This window comes from Octopus sinensis, linkage group LG11, assembly GCF_006345805.1.
Source record: "Octopus sinensis linkage group LG11, ASM634580v1, whole genome shotgun sequence".
Taxonomy (NCBI): Eukaryota; Metazoa; Mollusca; class Cephalopoda; order Octopoda; family Octopodidae; genus Octopus; species Octopus sinensis.
Window position 1 is genome coordinate 1,183,038 of NC_043007.1, and position 24,000 is coordinate 1,207,037.

The following is a 24,000-nucleotide window of genomic DNA, read 5'->3' on the forward strand; positions in this document are numbered from 1 at the left end:
CAAAAGACGAAGACAGGTGGTGTACAAAACAAACAGATGTATTAGTATAACGCTCAGGAATAGAAAAACTCTTTTACGTTTCGAGCCTACGCTCTTCTACAGAAAGGGACAAAGACAAAACAAGGAGAGAAAAAATGTGTGTAATGGCTAACGATCTCTCTCTCTCTCTCTCTCTCTCTATATATATATATATATATATATATTATATATATATATATATATACAATACATATGTACGTGTGCATATAAATATACTGTATATATATATGAGATCAATAAGTATCCGGACTGTTGCTATAGTAACGAAGATAAAACACGCAGAGTAAAGTCGTTTGGCACAGGTTGTCCTTGAACCCTGCTGTGCATGTGCACTAAGTTGTAAAGTTCTAGCGCACTTCTGCTGTTTACAGCAGCGCTTGGAAGGAACGTGTGTAGAGTGTGACCGTCGGATTGACCATGACAGAGAAAGTTGTCATGGCGATACCTGCTTAGAGGCCTACGCAAAATTGCCATTTAGATTGTCTATCTACTCTACCCTACCTCAAACCTATACTACACTCTGTCTTCTCTCAGATTTGATAAACTAGTTTATAAAATTAAAACTGACCCCACCCCCTGTAGCAGTGTCCTTTTTGAAAAAAATCTCAGTTACAATTGTGATGTTGTTGATAAAACCTGTTCTTAGTTTATCTCCTAATCCTCTTGGTGATTTTGGATAAAATTAAACTAATGTGTCCTTCAAATTTAATCTGATGTAATTTTTGCATTGTTCAATTAAATGGAGTCTCATGAGACGTATTGCATTACCTCTAGATATCATTGTTGTTTATTTTGAGCATATATATATATATATTCCAATTGCTGTTTTTACTGAGATCTCCCTTTTTAGTAGAAGAAATAGCTATAACTCTTTGACTGCTATTTCTAAATTCGGTATGTGGTAAGGCAATTCGTTGCTAAACCCTTTATTGCTTAGTATATATATATATATATATATATATATATATATATATATATATATATATATATATATATATTATATGTGTGTGTGTGTGTGTGTATGTATGTATGTATGTATGTGTGTATGTATGCATGAACTCTGAACTCTCTCTCTGTCTCTGTGAGTGTGCGCGCGCGTGCGTATATGCGTGCATGAGCGTGTTTGGGTGTGTATGTAAGTACGTATCAATATACCTATACACACATATACACATACACACACACACACACATACACATACACACACACACACACACACCACACACACACATATATATATATATATATATATATATGAGAGAGTAACCACTATGTGGTCGACTCAAGTGCTAAAAATAGATCCGCTATGGTATAGCCACTAAAAGTTGGTGTTAAATTGATGTTATTATTAAATTAATATCAAATTTTTCACCCTCATTTGTAAATTTAATTATACTGCAGTAAATATTTTATGCAGTATTCGTTTCCAGAAGTCTTATGACACTTTTGGCGGGGGAATTTGAATCATAGCTGCTAATACAATCGATTGAACCGCCCGTGTGTTTGACGCTGCGTCAAAATATTTTACGTGCGATTTAATAAATTGTATTTTAGACAAACTTCTGCTGATGAATTATAGGTGTTATGTAAGTAAAATTGCATATTACATTAATAAGGAAACAATTGTCCAGAGTTAATCTATTTTTTCGTTATTTTTCACTTGCCCTACGTTAACTGTTGTGTTATTTCTCCTTGGAAACAATTTTTAGTGGCTATACCATAGCGGATCTATTTTTAGCACTAGAGTCGACCACATAGTGGTTACTCTCTCATATTTATGTATAAATTTGTATTGTATCCCTGGTTTTTATGTGCTAAGCCACTTGGTGTTAAATTGATGGTATTATTAAATTAATATCAAATTTTTCACCCTCATTTGTAAATATATATATATATATATATACATAGAGAGTGAGAGAGTGAGAGAGAGAGAGAGCATTTACACCCTCAAGCCCCATAAACTCCGAAAATGGGGAATTTTTGTAATTTTTTTACAATAGCAGAGTTTTGGTGGATTTGAGGTAGTAAATGCCCTTAACTGATCTAAGCGAAAATTTAGCATTTTTCTAGTAATAATACTTAGCAAGATTTTGGGCCTCAAGCATTTTCAGTTTCCAGATTCAGTTAATTTTCACTCAACCCTAACACACGTGTGTGTGTGTGTGCGCGCGCAGGTTTATAGATAGTGTAATCTAGGGTGGAGTGAAAATAAAAAATTGTAGAAACAGAAAAGGCCTGAGGCCTAAAATTTTGCTATGTATTATTTCTAGAAAAATGCTAAATTTTCTCTTAGATTAGTCAAGGGCATTTACTCCCTGAAATCCCCGAAACTTCGCTATTGTAAAAAATTTACAAAAATACCCCATTTTCGGAGTTTAGGGGGTTTTAGGGAGTAAATGCCCTTGACTAATCTAAGAGAAAATTTAGCCTTGTTTTTAGCAATTAAATATATCAATATTTCGGTTCTCAGGCATTTTCAGTTTTTACAAACTTTTTATTTTCCTTCCACCCTAATGTATATGTACACTCACACGCACACACTCACACACGCGCGCGCACACACACGCACACACACACATGCACGTACGCACGCACACACACACGCACAGGCACGCATATACACACGCACGCACACACATACACACATACATTCACGCATACACACATGCTCGCACGCACAGACACATGCAGGCACACACACAGAAATACACTCTCACAAATATATACACGCACGAATATATATATATATATATTATAATATATATAATATATATATATATAATTACAAAATGGGACAAGGACGCAAAACATCCGGACAACTAGGTGATACAAAAAGGGACAACAAAACATCCAGATAGACGATACAAAAAAAAAAAGGACGGGTCATTCGAAGCTTTCTATCCTCAGTCAAGAACCGGATCATCCTCGCAATTTCGGCTGATTAATCTCGAGATATATTCATAGGCATACACAAGTGTATATGTATGTTTACATAAGACATATAAGAGAATTTTTCCAAACTTCCCCACCCAAATTACATATTACCATTTACCACAGTAATTGTCGCTAAACATGGTAATGTTAATAAATGTTAGTAAATCAATGTCGAAAAGCTAAGGTTTTTCAGCCAAGCAGAGTGACCGTCTTATACGTTCTCAGCAAATACAATCTTTAAGCAGAAAAGTAAAAACATGCAAGGCTTTCCTGAAACTTAACTAATCACATTTACTGTGTGACTAGCGATGGATCTTTGTTCATGGGAAGTATCGGTAGAGAAACATAAAATAAAGTGTTTCGCTCAAAGAACACAACGCACCATTCAGCCCAGGAATTGAAAGGAACGCCTTGACAGTTAGGTCATGCGCCCTCACACGTACGTACATGTATGCGTACAGACAGACAAGGATTGTCTTGGCAGTCACTTGGAATGTTAGAAACAGCAGCTAATCATTTTTCTAAATATATTCGACTGCTTTAACAGAAACCCAAAACATGTTGCGTAGCATAATTCCCGGTTCAGTGTTTCTGAAGAATAAAAAATCTACTGCGCAGTAAAGAGTGGAACAGTTTTGATAACAGCGCTGACTTGATAGCTAACCACCGCCACCACCGCCCTCACCGCCATCACCTCTACCACCGCCCTCACCGCCATCACCTCTACTAACAACATAACAACAACATCAACAACAATAAGGACAGCAACAACGATATTTCGATGGTATTTACAATGGACATATAAACTCACTTACCTATGAAAACTAACTTTAGTAAACTCAGTGCAATTGGGAAGAAGCTTAGGCCGCTGACAACATATTGAGATACTTGGTAGAACCCTTTCTCCTTCAGACTTATGAATAAAGAGTCAACATCGATCATTTTGGCAAGTTTGAAAGAGAAGGGAAAGAGTAAGAGAGAAAGAGAGAGAAAGAAAGGAAGAAAGAAGGGAAAACGTAAGGTAGTTTTTGAAAGATCTAAATTGTTTCCTTCCGAGCTGCGACTTGTGAATGAATGAGTGAAGGGCAAATGATTCTAATTTGGTTATTCTCGGCACAGAATATTATAAACTGGATCTGCATGTCTTGTGTCTTATCTCCGCGACAGCTGAAGATAACAGCCGTATGTTCAGAAATACTGTTACGATTGATATTCTTCTTCACGTCGTCTGGTAGTGTCTTCATTCGGCTTACGGTTAAAAAAGCGGTAAATTTAGGCATTTTTACCCTTTTTTATATTTGCATATTTTATACTTTTGTTCTCAATTCTGTATAATCACTACACAGACACACACACTCACACACAAACACACGCACACACACACACACACACACACACACATACACACACACACACACACACACACACACATATACATAATACATACATGTATACATTCTTTTCATGCATACATAAATACATACATACACATACGCATAATAAATACATACACACTTACATATATACGTACGTACATACACATACACACATATATACATAGATACACACGTACATACATACCTACATACATACGTACGTACATACATATGACACCCATGCAAATTTTGTTGATATTCTGGTAATATGACCAACATCAAGAGACAATTAGAAGTCACAGCATTCTTACGAGTTATAGGAATGGCGGTTGGGCAAGAGAAATGCTCATGCGTGATAGTCAACCGAGGAAAGATTGGCGACCAGGCAGGGAACATGTACATCAACGGTTCGTCTGTCTGTCTCCCCAATTTATAATGATCAAAGCTACAAGTTCCTCGGAATCGGTGAGAATGTTGCATGCATTGGTGCTGTGACTAAAGCCAGAATAACTGAAGAGTAATTCTGTAGACTTCGGAAAATATGGAACTCAGAGCTGTCTGCATTTAAACAAGACTATATATCACAATGCTTTTTGCAGCACCAGTGCCAGTACCAACATTTGGGACATTGGACTGGACACTCGACGAGTTACGTAGCCTGGACATCAACATCAGAAAGGTACTGACCACAACTGGCAACTTCCACATTAACAGCAACACCAATAGGATATATGTGAGATGAAGTGATGGTGGTAGAGGCATAGGGTCAGTCCAAACAGTCTTTGAATGCTTCCTTGTATCATTTAGACAACACCAGCTAAGCAGTAAAGGAAGAAATGTGTATGTATCAGGCTTACTCAAAAGTGACAGCGACATCTTTAGAGTTGGAGAAGAACATGAGACAGCCTGGCCGATCCAGATGATCCAGGTATAGCAGAACCGGCATTCTTTATCAAAACATAAAGGTTTGGTGACACTCTGAGAATACAAGTGTCTCATACGACCCAAAGGAGTCCGGAATGGTCTACCTAACCAGAAGTTTGGATGGGAAACAAGCACCATATCAGCAAAAGGGAGTACACATCCCGTAAGCTCGCGGCCAACAACTGTACTGACGGGAAGAGTAGCTTCTCCTGGATCTGCAATAGAGACATTACATTCCACATAGAAGGTTAAGCTTTTGCTATCCAGGAGCACGATATAGCTGCTAAATACCTGATAAACAAGACGGACAAAGATCTCACCAAACGTCCACGTTTTGATAAAAAAAATTTTGGGCTCTGCTATACCAGTGTAGAAGATATCACACACATAATCAACAGCTGCCCCAAAATGTCTACAAGATACTACATGCTCTTGAGGCATGATATATTTCCCAAAACTGGAACTTTGAGTAAAATCGAATGTCCACTGGATGCATCACTTGTAAAAGCTATGAGTGAGTTTTACGAAGAGTGATATATATAATCTAATTAAGATGACGCAGAATGAATTTAGTACATCTGTATTGTTAGTTACACAACTATTTCGGTACCGTTTCTAATATAAGGTCAGCAATTCTAAGAGATTGGGGCAAAACCATTACATCGACCCCAGTATATGTCTGGTACTTTATTTTATAGACCTCCCCTACCAACGGTTGGAAGTAAAATTGACCTCGGTGGGATCTGAACATTTTATCAAGTCCAAAAAACTTCACACATAGTGTTCGAGCGAAACCGTACAGGAAAAATGCCACTAAGCACTTTGGTCGACGCACTAACCATTCTGCTAGCTCGGCGTCTTAAACCAGTGAATAATAATTTCAGGCAAAATGCCTGAAATTTGGGTATGGGGCTAATCGATGTCATCGACACCGTTATTCAATAGATACTAATTTGATCAAATCTGAAAGGATGAAAGGCAAAGTCGACGTTGGCGGAATTTTGACCCAAAACGTATAGACGGATGAAATGCCGCTAAGCCTTTTGTCCGGCGCTCTAACGATTCGGCCAACGCGGCATCATAAATCTGTGTATAACTTCTCCTCTCTGAAATTCGGACAATAATTATATGCAGAGTTTAATTTTCTTAAAAAAGTGTGAAGATTGATAGGTTGAGCCGCCTTTCCCTCTACATTGGTAGGTTGGACCGCCCCTGATCCTACATTGGTAGGTTGGACCGCATCTGACTCTACATTGGTAGGTTGGACCGCATCTGACCCTACATCGGTAGGCTGGTCAACCTTTGATCCTAAATCTGAAGAGGATCGTAGCTGACCTTGGGATAAACAAGAGCAGCAGATTTTAGTTATCATGTTTCGTCCCTTCACAGCTTTCCAGCTTTATTCTATATCATGCACAGACGCATTTAATTAAAATAATTACATGGTTTTTATTACGAAGCATGAAGAGACAACAATGCATCAGAAAGACTAATTATATATTCATCATTGTAACATAAGAAGATGCTAATGATAATTAAAAAAAAGGAGAAAAAGCACAAAAAAAACTAAAAACAAAATTAGTTTCTCTCGCCCTCCACTAAAATCTTATTAAGTATAAGCCAATAAAGGATCCTCAATCCGGTCAGATAACTTTTTAGAAATAGCAACTAAATTTGCCTCAATAACAAAAGCTTGCTACCATAACAGATGATCCATTGGACAACATAATACTTGGTGCTCAAAAATACGGGATAGTCATGGTCAGAATACCTTTGATCACACGACGATCTGGATTGATCAAGAGCTAAACATCATCATCGACATCATAGTCATTATCGTCGTCGTTATCGTTATCACCACCAACACCACCACCACCACCATCATCATCATCATCATAATTAGCAATAGCAACCTTATTTAATAGCTGATCAATTCTACAAGACACTAGATATTTTAGTTAGCAAAGATTAATCAAGCATATCTCTGTTGTTAGTAATTAACGAGTAATTATGTTATTAATCAGGTAAATTTGTAAGAAAAAATATAAAATTGTTTTATTTATGAATTACTGGTGAGTCAACAGCGTTTTTTGTCTCTGCAATGCTATAGGACGGAAAAAAATCCACAGATTTTAGCCAAGCCTGACTAGATATGAGATGTTCCTCCCAAAAAGTGACGCAGACAGATTGTATGTACTAAAAAAAAAAGAGGGGGAATAGGACTGATTGGATGCGAGCACAGCATTAAAGCAGAAGAAAACAACATAGCATAGTATGTAAAAATCCCACAGAACCGCAATTGCTGGAAGTAAGAAGGCCAGGCTTGTGTAGGATAGAAGATTGCAAAAATAAAGCACTGTACAAGGACTTGAGGATGGATGAAACTGAAAACAGGTGGATAAAGAAAAGAATGCATGGAGAATTTCATAGTGATGTTGAAGATATGACAGACAGAAAAAGATGGCTATGGATGACTAAAAGTGACTTAAAACTGGAAATGGAGGATGTAAACTACGCTGCGCAAGAGCAAGCATTTAGAACCAATTACATCAAATACACAATAGATAACACAGTAGAAAGTGATAAGTGCAGAATTTGTGGACAAAATGGTGAAACAGTATGGCATATTACTGGTCAATGTACGCCACTAGTCCAGAAAGAATATAAGAGATGTCATGACAATATAGCAAGGATTGTCCATTGGACACTTTGCAACAAGTATGGACTTGACAAAGCAAAAAAGTGGCACCAACATAAATCCGAAGGCATCATCGAAAATGATAATGCAAAGATCCTATGGGATTGTATGATTTAGTGTGACCATGAGATAGAGAGTAGGAACCTGGATATAGGCTTAATTGAGAAAGAAAATAAACTATGCTGGATCATAGATATAGAATGCCCAGCGGACAATAAGGTATGCAATAAGGAAGAAAGAAAAGTGGAGAGATATGGCAGGTTAGTTTGGGAAGTTAAGCAGTTGTGGTCGATGAAAAAGGTAGCAGTAGTACCAATAATTGTCAGAGCCCTGGGAACAGTGAGCGAAAATCTCGAGAAGTATGTGGAACAAATAGGGGCTGCAAGAAGGGTGGAGCACTCGCAGAAAACAACACTGCTTGGAACGATTGGAATATTCTGGAAGGTGCTCGAAAATTAAGAGGTGTTACCTTAGTTCATTGGTAGTGAACAGCTGACACTGTAGTACATCTCCAGGGTTAGAAGCTATGCAAAGGCAACAACAACAACAACAACAACAACAACAACAACAACAATAATAATAATAATAATAATCATTATAATAATAATAAACATGCCCTGATGCAGTACCAGGCTGTGGCTCTCATGGTTTCTGATCTGAACAGATGGAAGTGTTATCATGTACAATGTTTTGTCTTGGTATAAAAGACGGTCTACAACAAATATTCTGCTCAGTACCACAGATTTGCTTGTCAGTTGTTTGACCTTGACCAGTTGAGCCTGTCCCTTAGTGGCTGACGACATGTGCATCTCTGATCACGAGCAGAAGTAGTGGGGGAGCATCATAGCCATGTGTTGAGAGGGATTCTTTGGGGTTTGAATAATTCACCTCTGGAAACATAGGTGTTTCGTTCAACATCCTAAAGCAACCCTTATTCAGGGACCTTTTGAGCAGGATGGTCTACTCAACCTGAAGAAAATTCTAACTGGGCCCCACCTGCAAGGTCATGTGCTGTTTATCTTGATATGAGATCACCATGTCGCGCACATATGGTTGTGATGCATGTGCCTGGTGTACCCTTATCAGACGGGTAGTCATGATGGGTATACTGGGCTTCGTATATTTTACCCCAGTGTCACTTTGATGGCATGAACTGCTCTCTCACTCAATAATAATAATAATAATAATAATAATAATAATAATAATAATAATAATAGAATTAGAAGCACAAGGCCTGAAATTTTGTGTGAGTGGGCTATTCGATTACATCGCCCCCAGTGTTTGATTGGTACTTAATTTATCGACCCCGAAAGGATGAAAGGGAAGGTTGACCTCGCTGGTATTTGAACTCAGAACTTAAAGTCGGAAGAAATGTTGCTAAGCACTTTTCTGGTGCTGTAACGATTCTTTCAGCTCATCGCGTTAGCAACAACAACAACAACAACAACAACAACAACAACAACAACAACAACAACAACAACAACGATAATAGTAATAATAATAATAACAAGAGCATTCAGAGAGCACAAACCTTCGCCAAGGTAACACTAACGTCCTCTCAGTGATTAGCCGGAGGTGATTTTTAAAATGAGAATATTTGAAATGAACCCGACCGCTCTCAAAAATTAAGGAAAAAAAAGAACCGGAAAAATAAACCGGAATCCCTGTCCGGTAGCGGATCGATGCCAAAATCTAATCAGTTCGTGCCAGTCACAAGGCCAAACATCCGAATCCATCCAGCGGTTCTTGAGATATCTTGTCCACTGACAAACGTGACCGAAAACAATTCCTCCGCCTTCGCTAAGGCGGAGGTAATAATAATAATAATAATAATAATAATAATAATAATAATTACACAAGATCAGTAAATATAAAGACTTGCAAATAGAAATTGAAAAAATATGTGGCATCTCAAGGCGACTACAGTACCAGTGATTGTAGGATCTATAGGAATGATAAAAAAAGGTACTGAAACCTATTTGAAAAAGATACCAGGCTTACCATCCCTACAGGAAGTGCAAAGTAACGTGTTAACTGGAACGACTCATGTACTGAGAAGAGCATTATCGCTGTCAAAACAACATCCATAAATGAATTTATTTATTTATTAATTCATTAATTTTTTAAATACATATTTTATCTGTGAATTTCCGTGTGTAATCTGGGAATGCATACAATGAGCTTCTCTGCCCTAGGTGTACGGAAAACACTAGGCGAGAAACGGAAGAAAATTTGAAGAAAGAAGGGAAAAAAAGATGATGATGATGATGATGATGATGATGATGATGATGATGATGATGATGATGATGATGATGATGATGATGATTTCATTTATTTGCCACAAGGGCGAAGGATGAGCGGGACAATACAAAGACAGGCATAAAATGTTGGGGTTTACTTAATAATAACAATAATGTATTCCATAGTTGAGTTATGTGTCTGTCTTCGTCAATTCTGAAGAAGTAGTCCCTTCTTGGTCACTTGAACCGGTTTCTTTTCCCAAGGCTCCCAATTTGAGGAGTTTCTGTAAATTCATTTGTTTTTTTATATCCGACATTGATGATGGCATTTGCATTCTTTTAGTTTCCGGCATGAAGTACAAGAGAAAAACGCTCAGAGTACAACCAATGCTACACACCGTTTCAGGTACCCATGGCATGATACCCATCTGACGGAAGAAAACAGAAGGAATATTAAATATATCTCAATATGTGTGTGCGCGCACACATGTAAACACACGCGGTCTTATATATATATATATATATATATATATATATTATATATATATATATATGTATATAACTTGAACTTGTAAGGATGCGGTATTTCGTTATGGAACAATACTATATTATAAAGTATAAATCAATACTCTGTTCTACTGTGTTAGCAGTGCGTTTTACATCACTTGTTAAGGTTGTCTCTAAAGATATTCTATAGAAATTACAGAAGTTTGTAACAAAAAATGAGCTGTAGCTACAATTTCTATAGAGCATGAGTATCTGTAGTGATAACCTTAAGAAGTGATATATATATATATATATATATATAGATTCAGATGAATATGGTACTTAAGTTGAGGTACCATAATTTAGTACGGTATTATCCATAGAATTTCAAAATAGGGTGATTAAAATGAAAATAAGCAACAAGGATATCCAGAGGTAATGCAGTACGATCGTTTTAAGCAACACCATTTAATTGAACAGTGCAATCATTCCATCAGTTTAAATGTAGAGCAATCCTCAGCTGCTTAAAGACATAGAATTTAATTAAATTAAAACAGATGGACACATTAGTATGATGTTACCTAAAATCTCCAAGAAGGGAAGGAGACAGACAAAGAATATGCTGTCTTCACTTCATCTCTTACATCTCTCTGAAATTTGATAATATATTTTGAGAATCGAATTTACGTTATAGAACTAATAATAATAATAATGTTTTGTTATATAAAAAATTCTGTAACTGAATATCTTATTTACAAAATTTGTAACTAAATATCTTATAAATAAATCTTTCTCTCATGTTGTCCCGAACAATCACCAATTACCTCCCCTTAGATATTTTATACGTGCTCATTCATTTACAAACTCTCATACAAGAACATGGACTAAAATCTTAAGAAAATACGAAATTGCAATAATCTCGATGACATGATTAGCGAAATACGGAACCTGATCGACTATCACAGCACTCTACCATTTAGAATATATTAAAACTATGTAATCTGCGTGCATTTTCCTTCTTATATTTTGGCATTACGACTCAATACGTGGGGATAATCGCTTCATCGAAATTCTTATTTTACTATACATATATACATACACACACACATACACACATATATATGTATGTATATATATTTCTTCATTTGTAAACTAAAGTTACCAATGGTTTTATGTTAAAAAAGAAAGGAAAAATCTAAATATCTTAACAATTTTTCAAGTCTGTCACATGGAGGACTAGCGTTCCCCTCCCGTCTCGTTGACTTCACAGAGATTCCAGTAAAGAAAGCAATAATTCAAGGAGCGCTACTCTTGGATGAAATCTTATGACTAGTTATCTCCCTTGGGTTCGACTTTTGGGCAAACCGTCGTGTCGGATAATTTGCTTGCATTATTTTATATTCTGGGTGTATGTGATATTCACATGCTTGTGTGCTGAAGTAGTTCGTCATGGGTCCATATTTCTTCTGTGTGTGGAGTTCGTGTGTTATGTATATTCAAATTTCAAATTTCACGTTCAGATTTCATATTCAGGAATGTGGGATTAGGGGTGCAGGTGGTGGTTCCTTTTTGAAGTGCTTAAGTGTGAAATATTGCTTGTGTATACAGGAAAAGAAGATTTCATCCCTAACATTTAAGATGTTATCTGCTGACTGTATGATATTTAGCTTTTCAGCGGTACAGAGTTTACATTTGGTATCCCATCCTCTGTATTTTTGGGTTTTAGCAAAGATGTTCCACTTTATCTGGGGGTTATTTATTCTACCTTCTTTCAATGTTCATATCTTATTGGATAGGGATGTTGCGTGCTTTTTAGTTTTGTCTCTGAGTGACGCCAGGTGTTGTGTGTATCTTTCCTTGAACGAGTTGCCCGTCATTCCGATATACATCTTTGCTTCTCCGTTGGGATTTGTGATCTTGACCTTGTATAAAGTTCTTTTTCGACACAGTTGTTCCCAGGGCAGCGGGTGGGAGATTTGAAATTGCATTGCCTTTCGGGAGTGTCTATGGTGTGTTTATCTTTATTGTGATCGCGTATTATTGGCTCTATATTGGGGAGGCAACTATAGCTAACTTTAACAGTGTTTCTCTTGAAAATCTTGTGGTATTTGTGTGAAGGTGGGAAGAGATTGTTTATTATTATAAGAATTTCCTAGCTATGTCAATGACCGCTTTCATGTTATAAGGTGGGTTGAACCATAATATTTTCGTCTGCCTGCGACTTCTTGGTCTATTTGGATTTAGTTCAGAGTAGTTTATGCTATTCTTGAACATGGATCTTTCTAATGCGGCATTATAGTATGGGGCGGATTTTTCAAGAGTGTTTTTACCAGCAGATAAACTGAAGACGTGCCTGCTAACGTTGTTAACTAGTTGTCTAATGACTGCTGGTGGGTAGTTGGAACCTGTGTCTATGTATGAAGTCTCCTCATTTGTTTTATGGTAGGGCGAAAATTTGCCTGTGTCAAGGTTCATGTTAATATCTGGGTAGTTGACTTCCTTAAGGTTGGCACTAATTGTAGTTGTTAGTCCTAATTGGTTAAATATTTTGCATAGTTTTTCCCTATTCTATGGATGTGGTGAACATTTTTATCGTGTACCATTCCCAAGACATTACCTATATAAACCTATGTTAGTTTCATTCTTTTATTTCTTTTCGAAGGATATCTAGGATGTAGATGCCTACAAGTCAGCTATCTCTGCACCAGCAGAGCTCCCCATTGCCACGTCAAGTAACTCGTCCCCGTACTTTTTTTTATTCAATAGGAATTATCATGAAAGAGTGGTGACTTCCTTGGCTTCATAATTATATCTGGTCACATATGCCTTACTGAATTCAAGTGGCTTCTGAAGCAAGCGGATTTTGAGCGCCAAGCGCTGTTTGTAGTCTGAATTATACACAGATCAGAAATATGTCTCACCTCAAGTGGCACAGAGTTGTGTGTCTTGTCTGGTTTTTGGATATTTAAATGTTCGTTTAGACCACCGCGAGTTAGGATTATATGTGCGCACACATGTATATATTTCTTTACTACCCACAAGGGGCTAAACACAGAGGGGACAAACAAGGACAGACAAAGGGATTAGGGGCTAAACACAGAGGGGACAAACAAGGACAGACAAACGGATTAAGTCGATTACATCGATCCCAGTGCGTAACTGGTACTTAATTTATCGACCCCGGAAGGATGAAAGGCAAAGTCAACCTCCACGGAATTTGAACGCAGAACGTAACGGCAGACGAAATACGGCTACGCATTTCGCCTGGCATGCTAACGTTTCTGCCAGCTCGCCGCCTTATATATACGTACGTAAGTACGTTCGTTTGTATGCGTGTATATATGTATGAATGTATATAGACACACAAACACATACACACACACATATATATATTCTGTTTTCTTGCCCATGGCACACGCAGAGTTCCGGTGGAACTGCGAAACAATTTACTCACATGCACGCTCTCTATCTCTCTATCTTTCCCGCACACACTCACACCACACACACACACACACATAATACTAATTTTGAATTTTGTATTGGTAATTACTTACAAGAATGCGAGAATAGGGCGACAGCATAGTTCCAAAATTTGCCGATAATGTTAAGAAACCAAGTCCGATATTCCTGGAAATATATACGGAGCAGTATAAACGAAAGAACATTCAAACAGTGGAATAAATTGTTATGTAATGAGGGAGAAGATAAAGCTTGAAATTTATAGCAAACCAATCTGTGGAACGGAGAGGTTAAAGAATAAATGAACTGGAAGGTAATCAAAGTCAGAGAAAATGTTTATAAAAAAAAACTTTTATATAGGCGCAGGAGTGGCTGTGTGGTAAGTAGCTTGCTAACCAACCACATGGTTCCGGGTTCTACTATAGCCTCGGGCCGACCAAAGCCTTGTGAGTGGATTTGGTAGACGGAAACTTAAAGAAGCCCGTCGTATATATATATATATATATATATATAATATATATATATATATATATATATATATATATTATATATATATATATATATATATATATATATATATATATATATGCGCGTGTGTGTTTGTGTGTCTGTGTTGTCCCCCTAGCATTGCTTGACAACCGATGCTGGTGTGTTTATGTCCCCGTTACTTAGCGGTTCGGCAAAAGAGACCGATAGAATAAGTACTGGGCTTACAAAAGAATAAGTCCCGGGGTCGAGTTGCTCGATTAAAGGCGGTGCTCCAGCATGGCCGCAGTCAAATGACTGAAACAAGTAAAAGAGTATAGTAAAAGCGCAGTGGAAGATTGGAAATTAATGGCACCACTTGTTTGACAGTGACACTTATTTATAACTTCCACTTGTTGTCAAGACAAGGAGACACAAGCACACACACGTTGGTCTTTTTTCTGTTTCTGCTTACCAGATCCATTCCCAAGGTTTTAGTTAGTCCTGAGCTATAGAAGAGACTTGTCCAAGGTCCCATGCAGTGGGACTAGGTTCAAACTGATGTGACTGGGAAGCAAATTTCTAAACGATACAGCCATGCCTGTACCACAGTCTAATAATAGCATTCCATTATAACAGCTGGCAAATAACTTATCTTTTTTTGTGGAAGTATACAAATCCAACTTCAAGAATAGTATAAACCACATTGAATGAAATTGTGTGTGTGTGTGTGTGTGTATAAAACTGACATGAGGCCACAAATTTGAAATGAATGGACCTAGTTTGATATTGAACTAACCCCAGTAAATGCTTTATGCCTATCTTAGTCTTTCCCTAAAGGAACAAGCAAAAGTTGATTGCAGCAACAGCTAAGACTGCAGAAATTCCACTGCGCTTCGTAATTGAAGCTGCGCTTTTACTATATAAAAGTAATTGAAGATGAGCTAACAGAGAAGGAAGCAGAAGTAAAGATGGTTGAGTTGGATAGGGGAGAAAGCAGGGAAGTAAGAAGGGCCAGCAATCAACACTAGGATAAAATAGTAAGAAATGATGGCACATTTGAAGCAAGAAATGTGTATGTGAGTGTGTATTTAAAAAATTTATATATATATATATATATATGTATATACATATATAAAAAAATAATAAATATCCATATGAAATTTAATAAACGACAAAAGAACAGGAATTTCTACATTGAACTTTATTATCTTTCAATTGTTTCTGCAATAAAGTGCAGAGCACTCAGAGCTAATTGCTTGTACATCACCTTACAGATTCCACTGTGGGTACAGTTTTATTTGGGAAGTGTTTACGCACACACACACACACCACACATATATATATATACACATATATATACATACATATATATATATATATATTATATATATATATATATATATAATATATATATATATATAATATATATATATATACATATATATATATATACACAAACACACACACACATTCTCATACCCTCCCTTTTACATACACACACATAAAGTTATACAGAGTTGAAATGATGTTTGATTAATTTTTCAGCGTACAATTTTCATTATCCCACTGCCAAGTATGACATCACCCTTTCCTTTCTCATTCATAAACACAAGAATATTATTATAGTAGATTATCTCGGTAACCATAGGAGCTATGAAAAAAAAGCAAAGCCCAGCATCACCACCGGATGATTCTACGCATCTGTGTAATTGTTCGCGCAATTCCACCGAGCCGTTTGACCGGAATCCCAAGACAATAAAGAATCGCCCATGTATAATTTATACATACATATATATATATATATATATATATATATATATATGAAAATAGTAATGCAATACGAGAGTATTGCCTTCCAGTAAAGAATAGCCCGTGAGGGTAAAATTATACATAAAAGTAAATAAATGGTACAACGAAGTACCGATATTTACTGGAAATAGCGAACGTAATAAATACGACGCTAATGTATAGCTTCACTGCGTATGTACTAGTAAAGATGCGTGTGTGCAACAAACATGAAAAAAATGGTCTTACCTCTAGGAAGAACATCTGAAAATGAAAAACCTAGATAACGGATAATGTAGTACCGGTTTCGGATTTTTCAAAATATATATATATATTCACACATGCGCGTATATATTAAAAACTATTTTCTGTTAATCTCATATAGCTCCTTTCAGTACCACTTTCAGTCGTCATCTTTGCACCAATCACCTTTGTGAGGTCCTTGACCTTATCTGCACAGTTGCTATAAATCTGTTTTCGTAGTTAGGGTGTTTCTCTTTCTGCAATCTTGCTATGCTGCAATAATATAAACTAAGCACGCAGCTATCACATGGTTCTTATCGAAGGTCATATTTATGAACTACTATAAAATGCTTACTTATCAAACACTGGAAACTACCAACTAACTATTCTCTGCCTTATATTTTTACTCTATTGAGCAGTTAATCTAGACGATGTTTATTGTCATATCTCTGTCTGCTCGTAGAGGAATTTTCCACAATTTCTAGTTTTCGCAACAAGGTGTTACAGGACTATGTACATCGGTTCATAATTTCCCGGTCGCAAGTCAGAGAGCATACATTGACTGCTAAGCTACGTAGTCTGTGAAATATGAAACGATTATCTACACATTCATTCTTGATACCTTTCAGCAAACTCGAACACAAATAAAATACGTTAATCGTTGTTTGCGTCACAGGAGAACTTCTTTTTGCGACGGCAATGTTTTAAGAAGGAGGCGCAATGGCCCAGTGGTTAGGGTAACGGACTCGCGGTTTCGATTCCCAGACCGGGCGATGTGCGTGTTTCTTGAGCGAAAACACCTAAAAGCTCCACGAGGGTGGTGGCGACCTCTGTTGTACTCTTTCGCCACAACTTTCTCTCACTCTCTCTTCCTGTTTCTTGAGTAACGCTGCGATGGACTGGCGTCCCGTCCTACTGGGGGGAACACATGCGCCACAGAAACTGGGAAACCGGGCCCATGAGCTTGGCTAGGCTTGAAAAGGGCGACGTTTAGCGTTTTTTAATGTTTTATGTACACAATCGATTCATTGACGCCAGAAATTCTAAGACACCGGTGTTTCGACATGTTGTTTCTAACCGCCCAGAACCACCCGGACATTTGAAACTAAACAAGAGTTGGTGGCTCTTGTCTATAATTTCAGCGAACAAGCTGGTTACTGATTTGTGTTGATACCTGTCAGTCGAAAATAAATTGTTTGTGCTGTGGACAGCGAGATCCTGTTTAGACTCAAAGGTCACGGTGATTCTGGTTTACAAGGTACAACATGACGAACACGGGTGACCAATAATCTCTTGCTCTAATGAGTTGAGTTTGTTATGAACACATTATCGTCGTAAAAAAGAGGAGTGGTTCTCCTGTGACCTACACAACAGTGATTAGCATATTTGCTTCCGAATCTACTGGAAAACATTGATTTCAATTTTTTGCACTGGGAGAGCAATTTCTGGGTGGGTGGGCGGGGATAAACCGATTATATAATCGACTTATCCTCTCCCCCGCGCTCCACTGGTACTTATTCCATTGACTCTGAAGGGATGAAAGGCAATATCGACACTGGAGGAATTTGAACTCAGAACGTAAGGACGGACGAAATTCCGCAAAGCATTTTCCCCGGTGTATATAACGGAAAAGAGCTTAAAAATGTATGGCATTCTGGCCATCTCAAGAACAATAATGGCGTATATTATGATATTTGATTCAATGAATTTATAGATTACTTACCTCAGGTTAGTTGGGTAGACTTCTGTTGTATATATCCACATAAGACAAAATGAACCACTGATACCAAACATTCCCATCAGACTGAATATGATGTTCAAGATTGAATAGACACTCGACCCATCTGAATTTATTCGAATTAAATATTTAGATTACATTTAAAAAATATGAGGATGAAGACTCGGAACTTTTATCGCTTAAAAAAAACATATTTTACTTGTTTCAGTCACTGCACTACGGCCACGAAGTCAAAGAAATCGATCCCAAAACTTATATTTTTAAAATCTGGTACTTATTCTATTAAACATTTTTTGCTTAACCGCTCAGTTACGGGGACCTAAACAGACCAACATCAGTTGTCAAGAGTTAGTGGGGGAACAAACACAACATAAACAAACAAACACACACATACACAAACACTCAAACACACTCACATGCACACACGCACACATATACATGACAAGCTATCCGTCGCAGTCTTTTTTGTCGGCAGTGGTTTGGACTTTAACTGTTCTTTCTAGCGTAAAGGATTCCTATGATGAAAACCTCTTAATGTGTTTTAATGTACACTGAATTTTATATGATTAATATATAGTCTATTGACTTATTTTTTTACGCTAGGCCACTGGTAGTAAAACTTTCTAAAATCTTTATTACCCTGATATTATTAATTATGTATAATGATTTCTGATAGATTCGTTCGAAGATTTTGCAGACATTTTCCTGCTGCCGACAAACAAGATGGCGATTGTGCAGTGGATTTGAAAAAATTAAAATTTACAAGCAATGAGACACATGCTGGTTTGACCTCGTTGTTTGTATATTTAATCTATGGCGTCCCTGTTGATGACGACTTCGCCTGGTAAATAATAATTTTTATTTACTAAAATAAGTCAGAAACCATGGTCCAGGAATTAGATGGTAAATGTTTATATATTTCATTCCCTTCGAGAATTTATCCCTAATTAGTGGTTTGAACTGTTCTTTCTAGCGTAAAGGATTCCTATGATGGAAACCTCTTAATGTGTTTTAATGTACACTGTATTATATATATATATATATATATAACTCTGTGTGTGTGTGTTCGTGTTTGTTCCCCACCACCACTGCTTAGCAGCTCGGTGAGGAACCGATATAATAAGTGCTAGGCTTTAAAAAAGTACTGGGGTCGATTCATTCATTCGACTAGGAATTCAAGGCAGTGCTCCAGCATGGCCACAGTCCAATGACTGAAACAAGTAAAAGATAAAAGGAAATTTTATGAACATTTTACGTGAGAAGAATAAATATATACCTCCAAAATACAATACAGCTACAGCTAAAAATAAGGCGAAACCAGCGGTTCCTAGGAAAAAAGCTATCGCAACTCTTCTTGTCACTCTAAAAGGATGCAAAAATGATGGCATTTATATTAAGGATGAAATAAAAGCAACAACAAAATGGAAGAGACAATGTTGCAATTGGGAGACATAACGGTAATTTTGTATTAGACGATATTTAATTGACGGGTTCAAAGGTAATAGCTTTATTTTAGATCAGGTACTGGCAACCTATTTCTTTATTACCCACAAGGGGCTAAACATAGAGGGGACAAACAAGGACAGACATAGGTATTAAGTCGATTACATCGACCCCAGTGCGGAACTGGTACTTAATTTATCGACCCCGAAAGGATGAAAGGCAAAGTCAACCTCGGCGGAATTTGAACTCAGAACGTAACGACAGACGAAATATCGCTAAGCATTTCATCCGGCGTGCTAACGTTTCTGCCAGCTCGCCGCCTTTCTGGCAACCCTTATCGAGAAGCGGACCGCAACAGATATGACTCATCATCAGGTGAACCACACAACTAAAATAAATCTCAAGGTAATTTTTCATTTAGGCCTGGGGACCGCAGTTTTGCCTACAAATATCAGTCAGAGCGGTGGATCTCAACTAGGGGTTTCACAATACTTTGCGCTCATCACTAGCATCCACACATCCTAATTTGTGGGAACTATACACTGCCCTTAAATCTGAGGAAAGATTAAGCCAGACAAAAATTGCGCTCGTTCGACGTGGAGAGTCAACAACAGCAATAACAAGAAAAAAAGATCTTTCAAATTATTGATGCATAGTTCAGAAATATCAAAATGAAAGCCCTCTGCAATTTTTAAGAATTATTACACACAATTTGTCTTAAGAAATTTTTTAAAACATAAATTAAACTTTCTTATCTTAACTCTACCTCACAATGGGGATAGGGGCCATCCTACGTTAGTATCCCTAGAGATGTCAGCATATGAGGAGTCGACTAGATCCACCAGTGCTCTCCATCGCTGGCAGTCCCCTGTTATTTTTAATCCTATTGTTATAGTAAAATGTGTGCTAAAATTTAATCTTTTCTTTCTTAATCCCAAATTATATTATTTTTGAAATTTTGTGATGAGTCTTTTTCATAGATTCTTGCTTGATGGGAGCACATTAAAGCGAGCCCATTTCAATTCAGGTAGATTATAAAGATTATTTTCTATCTCATCTTCAGACTCTCTCTCTCTTTCTCTCTCTCTCTCTCTTCTTAAGAATTGAGAGACGGACAGATTAAATAACGTAGGTATTGACCCACGATCTAGAGAAATTGACCACGGTGATAATTAGCGGGTGGAATTTACCATGATGGAATATACCGTTGTGGAATTTACCACGGTGGAATTTAACGAGGGGAGTGGATATATTTCGTGTTCAGTTGAAAAACTGTAAACTGTGTTTTTATTTCAGGGTCATAAATTCGACTATACACGAAATCCATTTAAGATTGCAATACGTATATGCTACTGGAAATGTATCATTTTGTTAACTATAGGCGCAGGCGTGGCTGTGTGGTAAGAAGCTTGCCTCCCAACCATATGGTTCTGGGTTCAATCCCACTATGTGGCACCTTGGACGAGTGTCTTCTACCATCTCGGATCAAAACCTTGTGAGTGGATTTGGTAGCTCTATTATTTATGTTCTGAGTTCAAATTCCGCCGAGGTCGACTTTGCCTTTCATCCTTTTGGGATCGATAAATTAAATACCAGTGAAACACTGGGGTTGATATAATTAACTAGTTCCCTCCCACAAAATTTCAGGCCTTGTGCCTTTGGCAGACGATATTATTAGAGTACATTCCGGCGAGGTCGACTTTGACTTTCAGCATTTCGGAGTCGATAAATTAAGTACCTGTTACGTACTGCGGTCAATCTAATCAACTGGCCCCCTCCCCCCAAATTTCGGGCCTTGTGCCTAGAGTAGAAAAGATTATTAGATTACATTCTTTGGGCAGTGAGCTAAAGAGACGTTAGAGGACCGGATAGAATGCTTTGCGATATTTGTCCCTATGAGTTCAATTCCTATCGTAACCAACTTTGTTTTTCATTCTTTCGGGGTCGAAGTAATCTATTAATTCTCCACTAAAATAAACCTGGCCATCTGGATAAATTATAAACGGTTTTTGGATTATTTTTGGCACAAAACATAACTTTAAACCAGCATAAAGAATCACTCTCCGAATAATTATACAAACGAGTAATTACAATTTTAAATCAAGCATATTATCGTTATAAATATTAGTACCTTTTTAACCTCTTTTAGTTTTATGCAAATGAACGTGCGTGCGCACGAATACGGTTTTTACTAAATACGTTGGGTTTAATCTATTCTTCATTTAGTCTTTGAATGTATTTTACATAACTTCTAAATCAACAAATGAGTTTATAAGCAAGGTTCATGTATGTTTACATAATTACACAAAAAAAATAAATAAATGCTAAACAGCAAATCAGAACGTAAAGACAAAACTTAGCTGATAGTATTTTGTGTCATAAATATTAATTCTGAGAGGACATGCTTTCAGAAAACTAAAACATGCGCCTGGGCGCTTCTTGAATCACACATCTACGCATGCAGTCACACACACAGGAAAAAATACACACACACGGGCGCGCACTCGCAAAGTCAACTTTTCAGGACGTCCACACGCCGAAGGAGTTTTGTGAAAGACACGCATTTCAGAAGTCAGCGAGGATCCCGCTACATGTGACGTAGTTTTTAGTGAAGTGGCTGACCTTACGAATAACAGGGACCAATGGTGATAGCAGATCGGGCCAAGCTGGAACACGTGACTTCTCTTACGTTGTGAACAATCTCTTATGGAAGAAGATGACGATGAGGAGGCGGATGGCGATGAGGAGGAGGATGACGATGAAATACATATGTTTCTTTATTACCCACAAGGGGCTAAATATAGAGGGGACAAACAAGGACAGACAAACGGATTAAGTCGATTACATCGACCCCAGTGCGTAACTGGTACTTAATTTATCGACCCCTAAAGGATGAAAGGCGAAGTCGGCCTCGGCGGAATTTGTCGATGAAATATATATATATATATATATATATATATATATATATATATATATATATTATATATATATATATATATATATATATATATATATATATATATATATGTATATACATGCACACATTTTTATATTTGCATATACATATTTATGCAGATATATATATATATATATATATATATATTTACACAAATATATATATATGTATGCATACACATATATATACATATATAGATATGTGTGTACACATACACACGTATAGATGCATATTTGTATTTCATGCTTCTGCCCCCAAGGATGCCATACACTTAACATATGTACATGTCCACTGTTAAAACTGCGAGTGGCTACGCTAACGTTAAATGGTTATGACTCAACTCTATACATTCATGACACCAGAATTGCATCTGTGTTATTCATTGTGACCCTTCGACAGTGACGATGGTCCAGTGAGTATGGTACTTAGTCACTCTAACCAAGAAATCAGAGGTTCGTATCGAATACAGTATTGTCACTTGTGATTGCATTATTGTCGTTTCATCTCACCAAAATTGACCTTACTCGAGCAGGCCAGATTAAAGCTTTTATCATTTCGTTCATTTATTATTCATTAATTGTCATAATTCACTGCGTCTGTTTTTATGATGGTAGAGTGTGGTTTGAAGGAGATTATTTCTTTTTACTGATATTTCAAGCAAGATCAGTCGACCATTTTAGAAGTACCTTGTCACCGCAGACAAGATGATTTTCTCTGGACGGCCGCGTTTACTTTGTTGTCAGCAGATACTTCAAGCGGAAGAATGAATTCATATGGAATTGATGAGAAATGTGTTGGATTCCCGACCCGAGTACGATTTCTCCAGCTGAAAGACCTGTCTATTTGCAGTAACTTTATCTTTCATCGACACAACGTTACGCAAACCGGAAATAAATTACGTTTCTATGGATCAATGTAATTCAAGACAAATTTTAGCTTAGCTGAACTTATTTCTAAAATCTTCGTCTTTGCTCACTTATAAGCGATTACTGCAATTTTCAAGCATTTTAATTCGATATATGACGTATAATATTGGTTTCAAATTTTAGCAGAAGGCCAGCATTTTCGAGGAAGGTGCTAAATCAACCCCCAGTGTTTAACTGGTACTTATTTCATCGACCCCCGAAAGGATGAAAGACAAAGTCGACCCCGGTGACATTTGAACTCAGAACGCGAAGACGGACGAAAAGCCGCTAAGCATTTTGTCCATC

The 24,000-nt window shown here is 37.2% G+C and overlaps 2 protein-coding genes across 4 annotated transcripts in view; both read right to left on the minus strand.

Annotated features, from left to right (window-relative positions):
- Positions 1 to 4,237, minus strand: part of LOC115217347 (solute carrier family 22 member 7-like) — a 38,575-nt gene extending 34,338 nt beyond the window's left edge. The window contains exon 1 of the mRNA XM_029787012.2: positions 3,789 to 4,237. Coding sequence (XP_029642872.1) covers positions 3,789 to 3,915 — 127 coding nt within the window. The 5' untranslated portion in view covers positions 3,916 to 4,237. The remainder of the gene's footprint in view (positions 1 to 3,788) is intronic.
- Positions 2,107 to 24,000, minus strand: part of LOC115217178 (solute carrier family 22 member 8-like) — a 42,781-nt gene continuing 20,887 nt past the window's right edge. For all 3 annotated transcript variants that reach the window (XM_036507021.1, XM_036507020.1, XM_036507022.1), the window contains exons 8-12: positions 19,667 to 19,752; positions 18,376 to 18,496; positions 14,252 to 14,324; positions 10,370 to 10,639; positions 2,107 to 2,117 (exon numbers count right to left, since the gene is read on the minus strand). In XM_036507021.1, the coding sequence (XP_036362914.1) occupies positions 10,403 to 10,639; positions 14,252 to 14,324; positions 18,376 to 18,496; positions 19,667 to 19,752 (517 nt within the window). In that variant the 3' untranslated portion in view covers positions 2,107 to 2,117; positions 10,370 to 10,402. The remainder of the gene's footprint in view (positions 2,118 to 10,369; positions 10,640 to 14,251; positions 14,325 to 18,375; positions 18,497 to 19,666; positions 19,753 to 24,000) is intronic.